This window comes from Dendrobates tinctorius, unplaced genomic scaffold, assembly GCF_039654945.1.
Source record: "Dendrobates tinctorius isolate UK_male_01 unplaced genomic scaffold, ASM3965494v1 ptg000038l, whole genome shotgun sequence".
Taxonomy (NCBI): Eukaryota; Metazoa; Chordata; class Amphibia; order Anura; family Dendrobatidae; genus Dendrobates; species Dendrobates tinctorius.
In genome coordinates, this window is record NW_027361706.1 from 28,040,596 (window position 1) to 28,057,040 (window position 16,445).

The 16,445-nt window shown below is 44.5% G+C and overlaps 1 protein-coding gene across 1 annotated transcript in view; it reads right to left on the bottom strand.

The window, feature by feature from the left end:
* Positions 1 to 8,949, bottom strand: part of STAB1 (stabilin 1) — a 281,241-nt gene extending 272,292 nt beyond the window's left edge. The window contains exons 1-2 of the mRNA XM_073574319.1: positions 8,794 to 8,949; positions 444 to 580 (exon numbers count right to left, since the gene is read on the bottom strand). Coding sequence (XP_073430420.1) covers positions 444 to 580; positions 8,794 to 8,862 — 206 coding nt within the window. The 5' untranslated portion in view covers positions 8,863 to 8,949. The remainder of the gene's footprint in view (positions 1 to 443; positions 581 to 8,793) is intronic.
* Positions 8,950 to 16,445: the final 7,496 nt, after the last annotated feature.

A 16,445-nucleotide genomic window follows, 5' to 3' on the forward strand; every position in this document is an offset into this window, starting at 1 on the left:
TCAATGAAAGAATGACTTCACCTGAAGAAGAATAAAGTTTTTGGAATGACCCAGCCAGAGAGCAGACCTAAATCCAATTTAAAATCTGTGGGAGACCTGAAGAGGGCGCTGACAGATTTGGAGTGCTACTGCAAGGATGAGTGGGCATAGTTTGTCATTTCTAGATGAGCCATTTAACCATTTTGGGTAGGAGTCTATGATAAATTCCAAGGGTAGTTCAATGAAGTATTAGTTTAACGGCGTGAATATTTATGCAACATTTTAGTTCTTAATTTTTATTTTTCAATTCAATTGTACATATTATAGGTGACAATGGTGGAATTAATTCTGAAATGATTCTTCTCTTGGTATGATTTTTCTTTTTTAACATGAAAAAAAAAACCAAAACTGGCATTTCAACATGACTTTTAATATCCATTATATGTAGCACTAGGTATTCTTACCTGCATCCAGGATTTCCTATTCCAGATGTTTTCTTTGTAGTACCTTTAGGGCAGGAATACCTTTCAGCGACAGCACAGGGCATGCATTCAGATTCACTCAGTAGTATTTTTCTCTCATCACAACGTTTACTTTTTACCTGTAATAATAAAGAATATGTCAATATACAATAAAAATAAGCTTGATTGAAGGAACTCAGAGCATAGCAATCCTGAAATGACCTACAACAGTTTGCACCCATCTGCAAGTCTAAAAAGTTGACATCGGAAGTCCAAGTATATGTCAAATATGTGAATAGTAAGCTGCCTCTTCTGGAATTACCCACATTTTTATCGCTCAGAATACAACCTGTGTATATATGGGAAAAATTGGATGCAATGCAAACGTAAGCAGGTTATGGCCCCCATATACAGACTAAAGTTGTCTTAGCCCGCCGATATCGATGGGTTCGGCCAATGGTCTAATGTGTATGGTAGTGTTAGCTGACTGATGAGTTGGGAAAGATGTCGATCGCGCATATCCAATTTCAGACTGCGGTTCACATTGTTCTCCTGGAGATAAGTCACCATCGGCCGGTGGGTCAGCCAGAAGCTTTCTCATAGAGAACAGATGAGCACTTGGCCAAATGAGCACTCCTTTGTATGTTAACTGAGATGGCTGTTGGCCAAACGATCGGCTAAAGAATCATTTGGCTAGTATCCATCTAATCTGTATGACCAGCTTTAAGCTCGGTTCACATTATTTTTATTTTATTGCCTTGTTCTGGACTCCTTGCCAGATGCCTGTGGCATCCGGCAAACCCTGTTGACTATATTAGGGTCCTCTTGATGTTGACGAGCTTGAAAGAAGAAAATGGTTAAAGTATCCAAGTCATACAATTTCCAAAGAACAGCTGTTTTGGGGTGGTCTTGATATGATGTAGTTAGTACCTGCCAAAAGTGACCAAGAAAAGAGAGCCACTGACAGAAACGCAGCCAGTGACAGAAGCTGATCCCTGTTCATTACCAAGAGCACCTCCAAAAGAACAAGTTAATCTCAGAACCGGATCATGAGGCCATAGAAGGTGGTCTGGTCTCATGTCGAAAGTGAATGCATGTGCATCACTTACCGGTGGAAGAGATGTTCTTGGCATTCATGATTATGTTAGTTGTTATGTGCTAACCAAATTACAATTTTTGCACACCAAGTCCATTCCTTTATGGCAGCCCTTTTCCCAAATGCCAGTGGTATCTTTTAGTAAGATAATGCCCCTATCACACAACAAAAATTGTCCAGGAATAGTTTTTGAGGAACAAGATAAAAAGTGCAAGGTGTTGACTTGGCCTCCAAACTCTTCAAATCTCAATCCAATTGGGGAATGGTGCAAAGACTAAACTGATCCATGAAGATTGCATCTCCCAAGGCTGCTGATGTCCTTTTGCTAGATACAACAGCACACCTTCAGGGCCAATAGCTTGATGTGTCAGAGCTGTTTTGACCCAGGAGATTTTATTCTTGTGGCTTATGATATTTTCTGGAGATAATAGGTGCTGGATACACGGTATATGGTGTTAAATATTGCTCATATAAGAAGATGGCGGCCCCCTCTTGCATAGGGGCCCACCAGAGGATTCTCCTGTGGGTCAGTCCAAGCCTGGTCTCGTGAATTCCTCGGCTCCACACATTCCTGCCTCTGTTGGTCTAATTTCCATCACCACCACAGTACAATCTGTGGTCTGTGAAAGTAATTTTTTTTCCTCCCAAAGTTCTAGGTCTTTTCCCTTTTAAAGGGATAATGCCAATATGTCAGCAATCAACTTCAAGCTCGCTGATACTTAGGGAACTCCTGCCCAGGAAACTCACTTCGTCTCATGTTCTATTCCGTCCTGGCCCGTTACCTTTAAGAGCTGTAAGCTACTCGGGGCCTTGCTGCTAGGTGTACTTTCTCCAGATACTTCTCACTTGGTCACTCTGCTCTTTGGTCCGTCCTCTGAGCTGGCACTGTCCTTCTCTCTGCATCTCTGTAACTCTGTGTCTCTGTCTGTTCCTCAGGATCACCCTCTCTCTGTCCCAATCTCCTTTCTCTCATCAAAAAACACCCACTGCATGTGGCCCTGCTGAGCACTCAGACCTAATGTCTTCTCTAGATACAAGCTAGGCCCTGCCTGACTCACTACCAAGAAGTCCTTTCTGATTCTGCAGCATAGCCCTTATTTCTCTGGACTAGTTCCAACATTTAACTTTCTTACCCTACTCGCTGACTGTTGCTGGGCAGAACACTACAATGCATCACAACACAATTCACATTATACTTTACATTGTACACAGCAGTGATGTCTTCAAGGTGGAATGGGGCAATATGTCCATCTCCTTACATATACTTAGTGGCCACTTATAAGTGCTTTTTGACTTTTGTTTCCATATATTATAATATCCAGCACTGTGATGTATACCGAGAGGCTGAGATCTGATCAGATTCATTTTATACGACCCTCTATCATGCTTATCTGTGCAATCCTTCGCTCAGCTACAGCATTCAAATGCCATTTACTGTACAACCAACCATTGATGCTGCACTCAGTCTTTGTCTAAAAAGTTGAACTTCTTAATGACCATATTATAGTCTCTTTATAATGGTGAGTTAGGAGAATTCTTCAAATCTATCAAGTTTTTTTTTTTACTGGGGCACTTCAGCAGGAGATTTCAGCATTATTTGCTGTTAACAGCCTGAGGCATCGAGACACTAATCAGAAAACAATAAAGTAGGTCTCCAGTTCCTTAAAGGGAACCTGTAATGTAAAAAAATGCTATTAGCCTTCAGATATGGGGTTAATCTGCAGGTTATTAGCATTCTGAAACAGCACAGTGCCCGCACCGAGAGCCCCGCTGCCAGTAGGAAATTAACTTAATTCCTGGGCTTTTAGTATTAGGGGTGCGGCTAACACCGCTTCACTCACCATTCAGCATGAAGTAAGTGGCGACTGTAAGAATGTCCACGGCACAGACTTAGGGTGTATGCACACACTGCGGATTCTGCTAAGGATCCGCAGCGGTTTTGGTCCTGCGGATCCGCAGCAGTTTTTGCAGCAGTGTACAGTACCATTATAACCTATGTAAAATGAAAACCACAGTGCAGACAGTGCAGAATTTTCCGCGCGGTTTTTCTGCGGTTTCAAATCCGCAGCATGTCAATTCTTTGGGTGTGTGCACACGCGGATTGCTCTGTGGAATTTTCCACGCGGATTTGATGAAAACCGCAGGTAAATCCGCAGGTCAAGCTGCAATTTTTCTGTGGTTTAACCTGCAGTTTTCCCCTGTGGTTTGACACCTGCCATGGAACAGGTGCTAAACCTCAGCGGAATCCGCACAAAAAATTGACATGCTGCGGATTTGAAACCACAGAAAAACCGAGCGGAAAATTCCGCACTGCGGAATAATGGTTATAATGGTACTGTACACAGCAGCAAAAACTGCTGCGGATCCGCAGGACCAAAACCGCTGCAGATCCGCAGCAGAATCCGCAGCACGTGCACACACCCTTTGTGCGGATTCCGCTGCGGTTTAGCACCTGCTCCATGGCAGGTGTCAAACCGCAGGGGAAAACCGCAGGCTAAACCGCAGAAAAACTGCGGATAAACCGCAGTTTATTACCTGCGGTTTTCATCATATCCACTCGGAAAATTCCGCAGAGCAATCCGCAGCGTGCACACACCCTTACAGTCGGCTCTAATGCAGAATCGGCTGTCAGTGAGAGCCGAGGACATGATACGTCTACTGCTCACTATGCACTGAGTGGTGACTGAAGCCACTCTGGCCCACTTCTATGACTGAAAGCCAGAGGCTGCAGGGAGGATTAAAGTTTATTTCTTCTCAGCAGTGGGGCTTTCCATACAAGCACCTTTAGAAGGCTAATAACCTGCAGATTGACCCCATAGCTGCATGTTAATAGCATTTTATTTACATGACAGATTACCTTTTACCCCTTGGATGCTATGGGGTATAGTATCTTAGGCATTTGAGATGTTAAAGAAGCATGCTCATTCTGAAAGCCCATCAGTGACCCAACAAAGTCCTGGTTTTCCAGCACCATGTCCTCATAGTCAGGTAACAGAAAGGCAAAAAGACATTATTGATCCTGTTGCCAGGATAGGTAAACAAAATCAGATTGTTAAGGGTCCGATATCTGACACCCCTCCACTGATCACCTGATCTTCGTTACGCTGGCAGCCAGATGTAATAATTAAATAAGCTGAACTGCCCAGTTCCGTTCAGTGTGTAGTAGTTACTGCCAGGTACTGTAGGTCAACTACTATTTATCAGTTTCCACTGCAAAACTGGGGAGTTGGATCAAAACTTGCATCATGTAGAGTTTCGAGATTGGCCACAACCGATTAGCTGGTTGAAAACTAAGGGATCAGTTCTTGCAAGTTTCCCTCTAGTGTTTTCATGCCACGCCCGAGATGGAAAAAAAAAATCCTGAGGTCATCAATAATTTCTGAGATCAAGAGAAACATGACCTGTTCGAAATTATTGAGAACTGAATATGAAGGACATTGAGGTTTTTAAAGATGGTTGTGCTTTCCTGCTACATGTTTTTAAACTTCTCACATTCACTTCTGTTTTATATATCCTGCCTAATCACTGATAATTCAAAAGAAGATGACAGTCAGCATTATTTTTGTATGTAGTTACGAAAGGTCACCAGAGATGGAGAAAAATTGAAAAATAATACCTATGCAAAAGGTCCTTTTATATGGGCCGATAATCGTTGAACAAGCATAAGAGAGCTGCTGCAAACACAATACTGAACTGGTCAAGGAGATGCGAGATCCACCACCCCACGCGACAGGCGTTTCGCCTTTATGCTTAGCGCGGGGATACATCTAGGGATATATAACTATTTTAGCTAGGAGATTTTGGTTAGTTTATATTTCTTTCCTGGCATATTTTCTGGCTGTATTTCTCAGCAGCATTATTTAACACACACTTCCTTGCTTCCCCTTCAGTATCTCATTGCTTAGTTCTTTACAGCGGCTCGCAAAAGGATTCACCCCCTTGGCTTTTTAAAAAAATTGCTACAGTGCAAAGTATTAAGTATTACTGTAATCCGATTTGTGTGTGATTAATCAGCATTAAATTTAAAGTCTATGATGGTGAAGTGAAGTGAGAAAAACATGGACAGAAATTAAATTTATGGGATCAAATAACTAAAAATTGCAATGAAGATCCTTAAAAATTTCTGGTGCAAGCAATTACCTTCATAAGTCCCATTCTTAGTGACAGGATGTCCTCCTGCTTATAATCTCAGTGTCACATGTCTGTCAGTATATACACTTTACCTTTTCTGAGAGGTAAAGGTGTATATATATATATATATATATATATATATATATATATATATATATATATATATATATATATATATATATATATATATATATATATATATATTTGTGTCTGGACAACTTTTTTTTTGTCAACGGATTGCTGATTGATCCGTCCAAACTGATCACTACTGGACATGTGAACATAGCCTTACAAAAGCTTGTACACTCAACAGAGCCATACATCTAGGAACACTTCCCACGGAAAACCCCCCAACAAAACTGAAAGCATATGGAGGAACACTGCAGGTTTCCTGCACTTCTAAGGTTTCACATTTGCGCTTCAGGGCGCAGCGACGGCCTGCGCACGGCCGCCGCTAAGCCCCGCCCCCTGCCGCGCCTCCGCCGGTAGCTCCACCTATGGGCGCATGACGCTGCATGCGTCATGCGTCCCCTATCTTTATCACGGAGGACGCAGGCCGTGCGCAGTATGCGTTTGGCGGCGCCTGCGTCCTTTTGACGATGCGCCGACCAGCGCCAAACGCAACCTGTTGCAATTTGGTTGCGCTCGGCGCACCGTCAAAAGGACACAGGCGCCGCCAAACGCATACTGCGCACGGCCTGCGTCCTCAGTGATAAAGATAGGGACGCATGACGCATGCAGCGTCATGCGCCCGGAGGCGGAGCTACCGGCGGAGGCGCGGGGCTTAGCGGTGGCCGTGCGCAGGCAGTCGCTGCGCCCTGAAGCGCAATGTGAAACCGGCCTAAGTCAGCGCTTTTACGGCTCCATGCAAACCTGAACCACAAAAATACCAGTAGATAAATCCCTATCTCAGCATGAGTGCACTGTGTGCTCCTGCTAGTGTGTGCGCTTTCAGGAAACTTACTTGTGGAAGTGTCTATATACAGGGGATTGTACACGTCTTGAGGAGCTTATTAAGAAACCAAGATGACATTCAGGAAAAATCACAAAATGAGAGATACAAAGAATTTTTATCATATGATGCAAAATCTATACATTTTTACAACAGATGCTCAATGATTAGATAACAGGATATCAGTTAGGAACAGAATTTCCCGAAGTGCTACAGGAGCGATCAGAAAAGTCCCCTGCTATCTATGAGAATGTTGCCAACTGCTCATTCTAAATCCTTGGTATAAAACAGCTTTTTATAGACCTAGATCCACCATGGTTTGCTGATGAAAGGGAAACTGGATTTCTCCAGGCAGTTAACAGACTGGGAGAAAACATGAGTGGCTGACTAATAGAACGCAGAGGGTGGCTATTAACAACACGTACCAATATAGGGTGACCAATAATGGTGGGGTGGCAAAATTTAATACTGCTAAATTTAAATTTCTGCACTTGCTTCAAGTAATTATTATTAGTGATGAGCGAACATGCTTGGATATGGCGTTATCCGAGCATGCTTGGGTGCTAACCTGAGTAACTTCGGCGTGCTCGAAAAATATGTTCGAGTCCCCATGGCTGTTCCACAGCCACAACATATGAAGGAATTGCCTAACACACAGGCAATCCTGCATATGTCGCGACTGTCGAGCAGCCGCAAGACATGCAGGCGTGAAGATTCAAACATATTTTTCAAGCACGCCGAAGTCACTCGGTTAGCACCCGAGCATGCTCCAATAACCCCTTCACTCACACTAGTAATTATCATAAGGAAGGACCGTATACTCTAATGGGTGGAGAAGTAGCTAGAGGTTCAACACTGATACATATAAGGTTATACAGATGTAGAGGGAGAATACATGTCAGAATTACCTACTAAATAAGAAAAACACCGGGTAAAAATGATATGGAAAAGGTAAAAGAGGACAATAAACTTATTTGTAGTACTGTAATTAGTGTCAGGCAGCTGCTGACAAGGCAAATAGGAATATAGGAAGCATCCAAAAGGAACAAAGATGCAGATGATTTTTTCGACCAGTTATTTAGTGTTCCTTGCTAGTGATGAGCGAGTATGCTCATTGCTCGGGTGGTCTCAGAGTATTTCGGCATGCTCGGAGATTTAGTTTTCGTCGTCTCATCTGCATGATTTGCGACTGCTGGACAGCCTGAATAAATGTGTGGAATGCCGTTAGGGAATTCCCACATGTATTCAGCCTGTCTACAAGTTGCAAATCATGCAGATGAGACGACGAAAACTAAATCTCTGAGCACGCCAAAATACTCGGAGGACACCCGAGCAACGAGTATACTCGCTCATCACTATTCCATCTCTGGTTATATGTCCGCAAGATGGCATGTCATTGATACCATCTGCCTCAGTGAATTTTGCCTAAGGCTAAGTTCACACTAGGCTTTATTTGTGTTTTTTTTTAATGCTCATTTTTAGCTGCATTTTACAGTACCAGCAAAGCTTATGAGATTTCAGAAATCTTGTGCACACACATTTTTTTTTTTTTGCCATCAGTATTTTGTGCTTTGCATGGTTTTTTAGACATAGAGCAAGTCACTTCTTCCAGCTTTTTTTCATTGTTTTTCACTCATTGAATGGGTGATGAATAAATGAACCAAAAACGCAGGTATCAGGCTTTGCTGCATTTTTCATGCCAAAACCTGATTCTTTGGAATAGGACTTTTTCTCCAACACTAAACTTTATCAGCATGCACAAGAGACAAGTCTAGCATGCCAAAACCACAGCAAAAATGCAAGAAAAACATGTTATTTTCGCAGCTTCTTTCCTGCCAAGAGATCAGGTTTTGCGGCAGAAAAAAAGTTTAAAAAAAAAAAAAACGCTTAGTGTGAACTTACCCTAAGTGTTGCCGTCCCACTCACGAGTCACTCAGGTGTTTAAGCAGAGAGATCTTCGGGAACATGGACAATAGCAGCAAGGAAATAAGGAGGAACCCTGCAGGTAAGTATACTGACAAGGTGCATTAGGTGTTCTGCAAGTTCTGGGTAACACCACAGATAACACACTAACGCTGAGCTCTGCGGCAACTGTGACTGCTAATCAGAGCCCATGCTCCTTCATAAATAACTTAGGAACACAAATAATTTTCCCAAAGTAAAGATGAACTTACCATAGTGAGTGGATACACCGCTCCTGCATGGGCCATCAAAAGGATAAAGACAAATCCAGAGAGGAGCATTTTCAGGGCCGTCGGTAGCACCTCATCAGGCACTACAGGTTCAAGCCTTGAAAATGGATATAAAGCTAGACAAGTGCTATGTGGACATTGCAGCAGGATCTGGACTGGCCACGGTGATCCTCATCTGGTCAACCAATAAACGCACAACTCAACCTCCTCATTTCCTTTGCACAGATGAACAGGGGGAAGAACAGAAACGACTACGGACTTCCTTTTTCCTATCAGCTCAGAACACATGGAAGGAAAGCCGAAATCTCCTTAATAAAAACGACACCTAGTCAAAATCTTAAAAATGACGAGAAAGCATTTAACAGAATGACTTTGAGGACTAACAGGAGTGTAAGTGGCGGCCTTACAGTCTATAGGGCCTTACAGTCGGCATTTATTTACACTTTATCGGCTTTGCTTTAAACATAAAAAGTTACAGTAATCAGTTTGCTATTTAGTTTGTTAAATAAAAAAGAGAAAAAAAAAAATAATCCAAAAAGGCAGAAAACAAAAATCTAATTCTAATGCACTACTGTAGTAAATTATATCATTTCACACCCTATGCAAATAAAAGCAAAATATCTTTGCATTAATTGCCATCTTTTTAGGCTGTAATTAAGGGTACCACTTATGATGTGCCACCTTTAAACAGTGGCCATTCAAAATCCGGGAAAACACCTGATGCATATATCAAGTGCCTCCATAGGCGTCCATTGATCTGTCAGAAACAAAACAAGAGATGTATAAATTTAACAATACACAGGTCATTGTTTTTTTTTTTCCGCTTTTAATGCATCTAAAAATCTTAATTGCTTTTGTAGCTGCTGCTTGACACTGAGTACTGTGCTGCTTAGCTAATATGTAACCAGAACACCCAAGTCGTCTTTTTCGGTTAACCCTACTTTTATTCTATATAATGTATATGAGTGATTACTAAGTGCATTACTTTATACTTATCAACATTAAACAGTTTGTCCCACAGAGTGCATTTTAATTCATAGATCTTGGAATAATACATTCTACAATTGGACGCGTTAAAAATAAAATGTTCCTGTGCTGAGATAATCTTATGTGCACCTGTTATGTACTGTGTAATGGGTGTCTCACCATGCAGAGCTGCTCCAGTTCAAGATCAGCACATAAAACGGTTCCTGGCCGGAGGGGGGAGCATAAGTCACTTATGATAAGTGAGTATACAGACATAACACCATGGAGCTTGGAGCTGCTGCTTTCTGTGGTAACACATTTCCCTGCCTGAGGTAACATTTCCTTGTGTTATCATAGGAGCAAGTGTTTCTGCCACATCATTAGTCCAGTGACCTTATCATGGATCAAGTCTGTGACAGCAGCTCACGGCTGTGGAGCTGCTATGACACTTACTTGATTTATGATGAGCTTAGAGGGTTGGTTTGGCAAAAAACATTCATTCCTTTGACAAAACAGCAAAGGAAATGTGTTACCTCATGCTGCTGAAGCAAACCTGCCTCTGTTAGCAACATTGAAGAGCGCACAGTTCAGGACAGCAGTCCGACAATACCACTGGTCTGAACTGGCAATCATTGAGGAGTGGTTTGCCTCCTGTCAAGCAGGAAGCTGGTAGAATATAAGAACAACCCTTTAAAAGGGGTTGTGCAACGAACAAAGTACATTTTAATCAATAAATATTGGAATAATAAGTTCCACAATTATATGTGTTAAAAAAATGTTCCTGAGCAGAGTTAATTTTACCAATGTGCCCGTGCTATGGCTGTGTCTGACCATGCACAGGTGCTCCAGTTCATTGCTAGTGTATACCACATCTCTGGTAGTGGGTTGCAGGTGGAATAATGCACTTATGATAAGAGAGTATACAGATGAAACAGCACGGGCTTGCAGATGTCACTTTCTGAGGTAACACATTGCCTTGCCTGTTTTGTCACAAGAGTAAATGTTTCTGCCATGCCAGCCCTCAGAGCTCATCATTCATAAATCAAATCAATGACATAGCGACTCCAGCGGCTGTGAGTGGCAGTCACAGACTTGATTTATAATTAGTTCACAGGACTGGTAACAGTGGCAGAAACACTCACTCCTGTGATAAAATAAGGGAATGTGTTACCCCAGGTAGGGAAATGTGTTACCTCAGAAAGCAGCAGCAGTGAGCCCCAGCAGTTTCATCTGTATACCCTCTTATTCGCAAATTGCGTCTTCAGAGAGAAAGAGGACTTGAACTCTATAGCGCCACCTGTTCGAAGTAGCAATCCTACAAGTCACAATCGATCCTTTAACGAGTCTTGCAATATGACAGGATTAAAGCCAAATCAGAATCTCAATTTGCAGACACGGTGTTTCGAGCTATTGGCCCTCATCAGTGCAAAGTATGAGAACTGATTTGGCTAGGTGAGAGGCTCTGGACTGGGGTTCTAAGGGGTAAGGTTTCTCCTTGTGGAGAGTGACATGCCAGCCCTGGCTTGTCAAGGTAAGGAGGTTTATTCGCCGTGCAATGTCCCTCTGGGAAATTTAATATGATACCCTCTTATCATAAGTGAATTATTGCACCTCCAACCCAGCCCCCCGAACTGTGGTATGCACCGACAACGACCTGGAACAGCTCTGCATAGTCGGACACAGCTATTGAACAGTACATAGCAGGGGCACACTTTTAAAGATTATCTCAGCACAGGAACATTTTTTTTTTTTTTTTTTTTTTTTTAAGGCCGGAGACGCACTACCGTAAAATATGGACGAGTGCTATGAGAGAAAACATTGCATAGCACTCGGCCCAGTGTTAATCTATGGGGCAGCTCATAACACCGTTTATTTTCTCAGGCGTATTCAGCGTGCGTGTAAAATCACAGCATGCTGTGATTGTCATCAAGACTTGGCCGAGACTCGCCAATGCAAGCCTATGGGTGCGAGAAAAAAAAAAATTGCACAGCACTTGGACCATGCAAGTGCTGTCTAATTTTTACGCACCAGTGTCCTTTAAAAAGTTGGCGCTTCATCTGCAGAGTACAGTAAAATCACAGCAGGACAGGTTAGACTAGATTATATAGAATAAATATATACACATAGAATACATCTACATATATAATCGCCAGTTGGGACTTCCGGCCGCTGTCCCCAAATCCCATAAGGCACCGTGGCAGTGTCACTTGCGCCTGTGCAAGTGACATTCACGTCACCGCTATTCCTGTGCATGCGCAGTAACAGCCACAACTGCGTGCTATACCCACGCATGCGCGGTAACAACGTGGCTGTTACTGCGCCTGCATGGGGAATTGCGGGTTAATTTCACCGCACTCTCGATGCGATGAAATAGAGATGTCAGTGACAAACATATATACAGGGTGGGCTATGTACCGTATTTTTCGGACCATAAGACGCACTTTTTTCCCCCAAAAATTTTTGGGGAAAGTGGGGGGTGCGTCTTATGGTCACAATGCACGGTACCTGGTGCAGTGGTGGCAGCGGGCGGCACTCTGCGGTGTGGTGGTGGCAGCGGGCTGTGCTCCGGTGCAGGGGCGGCGGCTCCGCCGGCGTTTCTTCGCAGCCCGGAGGCCCCCGCACACCCCTTGCTGGGCGCCGCCATGTTGCGGTGGCTTCCGGGAGCATGGACACCGGCAAGATGGCCGCCGGTCCGGGGACGGCGTATGCGCAGCTTCAGATCTCGTGCCGAGATCTCGGGGGGCGAGATTCAAATCTCGGCAACAAGATCTCATCCTGGAGATCTTGGCACGAGATCTGAAGCTGCGCATGCGCCGTCCCCGGACCGGCGGCCATCTTGCCGGCGTCCATGCTCCCGGAGGCCACCGCAACATGGCGGCGCCCAGCAAGGGGTGTGCGGGGGCCTCCGGGCTGCGAAGAAACGCCGGCGGAGCCGCCGCCCCTGCACCGGAGCACAGCCCGCTGCCACCACCGCACCGCAGAGCACCGCCCGCTGCCACCACCACAGAGCCCACCTGTCCCTGCCTCAGCTGCCCCTGCCACAGCTGCCCCTGCCACAGCACAGCTGCCCCTGCCCACCTACCCCTGCCACAGCTGCCCCTGCCCACCTGCCCCTGCCACAGCAGCCCCTTCCCCTGCCACCCCTGCCACAGCTGCCCCTGCCCCAGCACAGCTGCCCCTGCCACAGCTGTCCCTGCCCCAGCACAGCTGCCCCTGCCACAGCTGTCCCTGCCCCAGCACAGCTGCCCCTGCCACAGCTGTCCCTGCCCCAGCACAGGTGCCCCTGCCACAGCTGTCCCTGCCCCAGCCACACCTGCCCCTGCCACAGCTGCCCCTGCCCCAGCACAGCAGCCCCTGCCACAGCAGCCCTTGCCACAGCTGCCCCTGCACAGCCCACCCGCCCCAGTGCAGCTGCCCCAGCACAGAGCAGCCGCCACCGCACGAGCCTGGACCACTGAATGACCCCTGTGACTACTTCTCCACCTGTGCCGGATCCCTTCCCAGGTAAGCTGAATTCGGACTGTAAGACGGACCCCCATTTGACACATTATTATTTTTTTCCCTATTTTTCTTCTGAAAATAGGGGTGCGTCTTATGGTCCGGTGCGTCTTATAGTCCGAAAAATACGGTATATGGATACACCTAAATAAAATGGGAATGGTTGGTGATACCAACTTCTTGTTTGTGGCACACTAGTATATGGGAGGGGGAAAACTTTTCAAGATGGGTGGTGACCATGGTGGCCATTTTGAAGTCGGCCATTTTGGATCCAACTTTAGTTTTTCCAATGGGAAGAGAGTCATGTGACACATCAAACTTATTGAGAATTTCACAAGAAAAACAATGGTGTGCTTGGTTTTAACATAACTTTATTCTTTCATGAGTTATTTACAAGTTTCTCTTTGTTTACAGCCATTGACATGTTGCAGAGGATAACATGAGAGGAGCGGATAGAAATTGTGTTGGTGTCTGGTGAACGCAGTACCCGGGTCATTGCAGCAGATTTCAATGCAAGACACCCTATGCAAAAAAACTGTCACCATTTCCATTTTATTTAGGTGTATCCATATAACTGGCCCACCCAAAAAAGTTTGCCTATCACTGAACATATTCTGTGTAAACTGAGGGTCCTGTTCCAATTTTTGTTTTGCCCATTCTGCAAATTCAGCGCGCCGATCTGGCATCAGTCGAACATCCCCTTCGGCGGATATTAGCTACTCACAAATGGCACCCTTACAAAATCCAGCTGCTGCAGCATCTCAACGAGGATGACCCAGATCGACACGCTGAATCTGCAGAATAGACCCTTGTTTTTTTGTAAAATACTATAACACTGATTAAATACGGAGGTAAAATACTGATCAAACACTGAGGTAACATATACAGAAAAACTAAATTTTTAAAAGGTACTTTTCAAAATATTAAAACCATAAACATCTAGAAAAAACAGGCAACTAAATGCTGATCATATCCTAAAGATAAAATGCGATTAAACCTGGGTACAGGGTAGGGGATGGGTAACCTGTGTATCCCTATAGGGCCCTATAGGTCACCCCTACCTGACAGCGGAGGTTGACACCCTCTTGGAACGCAAATGGCGCCCCCGCTCCACTGTGGCTGTCCCTACTCACCCTATTAAATCCTATTCTCAGGACGACCGATAAACAAGAAAAAACTTATTGGCTAGGGTGCCTGGTTCATTAGATAAAGCAGTCCAGAATGAGCACCCGTCACCACAATCCACCAAAAACTAATACCAAAAAAGTATCCAGTAACCAAGAGAAAAAATTACTTTAGGGAAAATAAACAGGAGGGGGAGTCTAGAAGTCCCTATTAAGAAAGTCCCTGTCTAACAGCGGAGCTTTTTCACCCTAAATTGTACTGGTGCCCCGGCTCCGCGTCGGCTGTCCCTTTATGACCCTTAAGATAACACCCTAACTCCAAGATCATAACCTACATGGGGATAGGGCAGGGTCTTTGGACACGCGCACCCGGATGGTTAACGCAGGCGCAGTAGGGATGGTTTCTGTCCGGGCATGCGCAGTATATCTTAGGAACGCGCATCCGGAAACTAATGGAGGCGCAGTGGAGATGGCTCCTTTAGCCCGCAGCGGTCAGTAACAGGAAGTGGAAAAGCTCAGGTGAGGTACCTCTAGGGTTTATTACAATATGGAGCAAGCGCAATACTGACTGTGGAGACATGTTTTGGGTAAAAATGGCATGACTCTTTATCCTGCAATCTGGGCTGGTTTGCAGGATGACTATAAAAAACCGCTAGTAACTACACTCCTATTGACACCTGCAACCAGGCGCTGCATCTGATGCTCTGAGGGAGCATAAAACAGTATCATGAGCCTCCTGAGGAACTCCTATTATGGGAAGGAAACGCGTCAAGGTGAGACGAGACTTAATCAGCATTGAGCTAAGTTTTCTTTAATCTGTTACACATTTGCTGGTCTACAAACTGGGTATAGTGCAATATGAGGGTAGTCAGGAATATGAGTTATGGTGACATTGTTTATATGGGAGCGGATGTGATAAGAATTGAACAGAGACCTCTAAAGTTATTAATCCCTGCATTCATTATTACAACATTTTGTTATTGAGGGATGTTGACATATTAACAGACTTAGTGCTATTTTGTCTATGTGGGGGTCACTATTTTTGTATCAGTGATTTTTGGTAGAGTCCAGCTCACCTATTATTCCTCATTTGCTTTAACCCTGCTGTTTTTCAATACTTGTTAGGGTTTGGAGGTTATTGGTCAGCAGTCCTTTTAATATATGCCCAAAGACCCTGCCCTGTCCCCATGTAGGTTGTGATCTTGGAGTTAGGGTGTTATCTTGAGGGTCATAAAGGGACAGCCGACGCGGAGCCGGGGCACCAGTACAATTTAGGGTGAAAAAGCTCCGCTGTTAGACAGGGACTTTCTTAATAGGGACTTCTAGACTCCCCCTCCTGTTTATTTTCCCTAAAGTAATTTTTTCTCTTGGTTACTGGATACTTTTTTGGTATTAGTTTTTGGTGGATTGTGGTGACGGGTGCTCATTCTGGACTGCTTTATCTAATGAACCAGGCACCCTAGCCAATAAGTTCTTTCTTGTTTATCGGTCGTCCTGAGAACAGGATTTAATAGGGTGAGTAGGGACAGCCACAGTGGAGCGGGGGCGCCATTTGCGTTCCAAGAGGGTGTCAACCTCCGCTGACAGGTAGGGGTGACCTATAGGGATACACAGGTTACCCATCCCCTACCCTGTGCCGAGGTTTAATCTCATTTTATCTTTAATGTGATGGATTGTGAAAGGATATGATCAGCATTTAGTTGCCTGTTTTTTTCTAGATGTTCATGGTTTTAATATTTCAAAATAAAGTACCTTTTAAAAATTAGTGTTTTGTATATGAGCCGCCACATAACTAATATACACTTCTATTAACTTTACACCCGACTTCTGCTCAAACACACACTTTTCCAACTTGGCATAGCGGGAGTTTGCCCGCCGGAGGTTGAAAACTTTGCGAACATCTCTCCGGTGGGAGTCGATATCTGGAGAGTAGATGAGAATATCATCCAGATAGACTACTACCGAGGTGGTAAGCATATCCTGGAAGATATCGTTCACAAATTCTTGGAAGACGGCCGGAGCATTACAGAGCCCGAAGGGCATCAC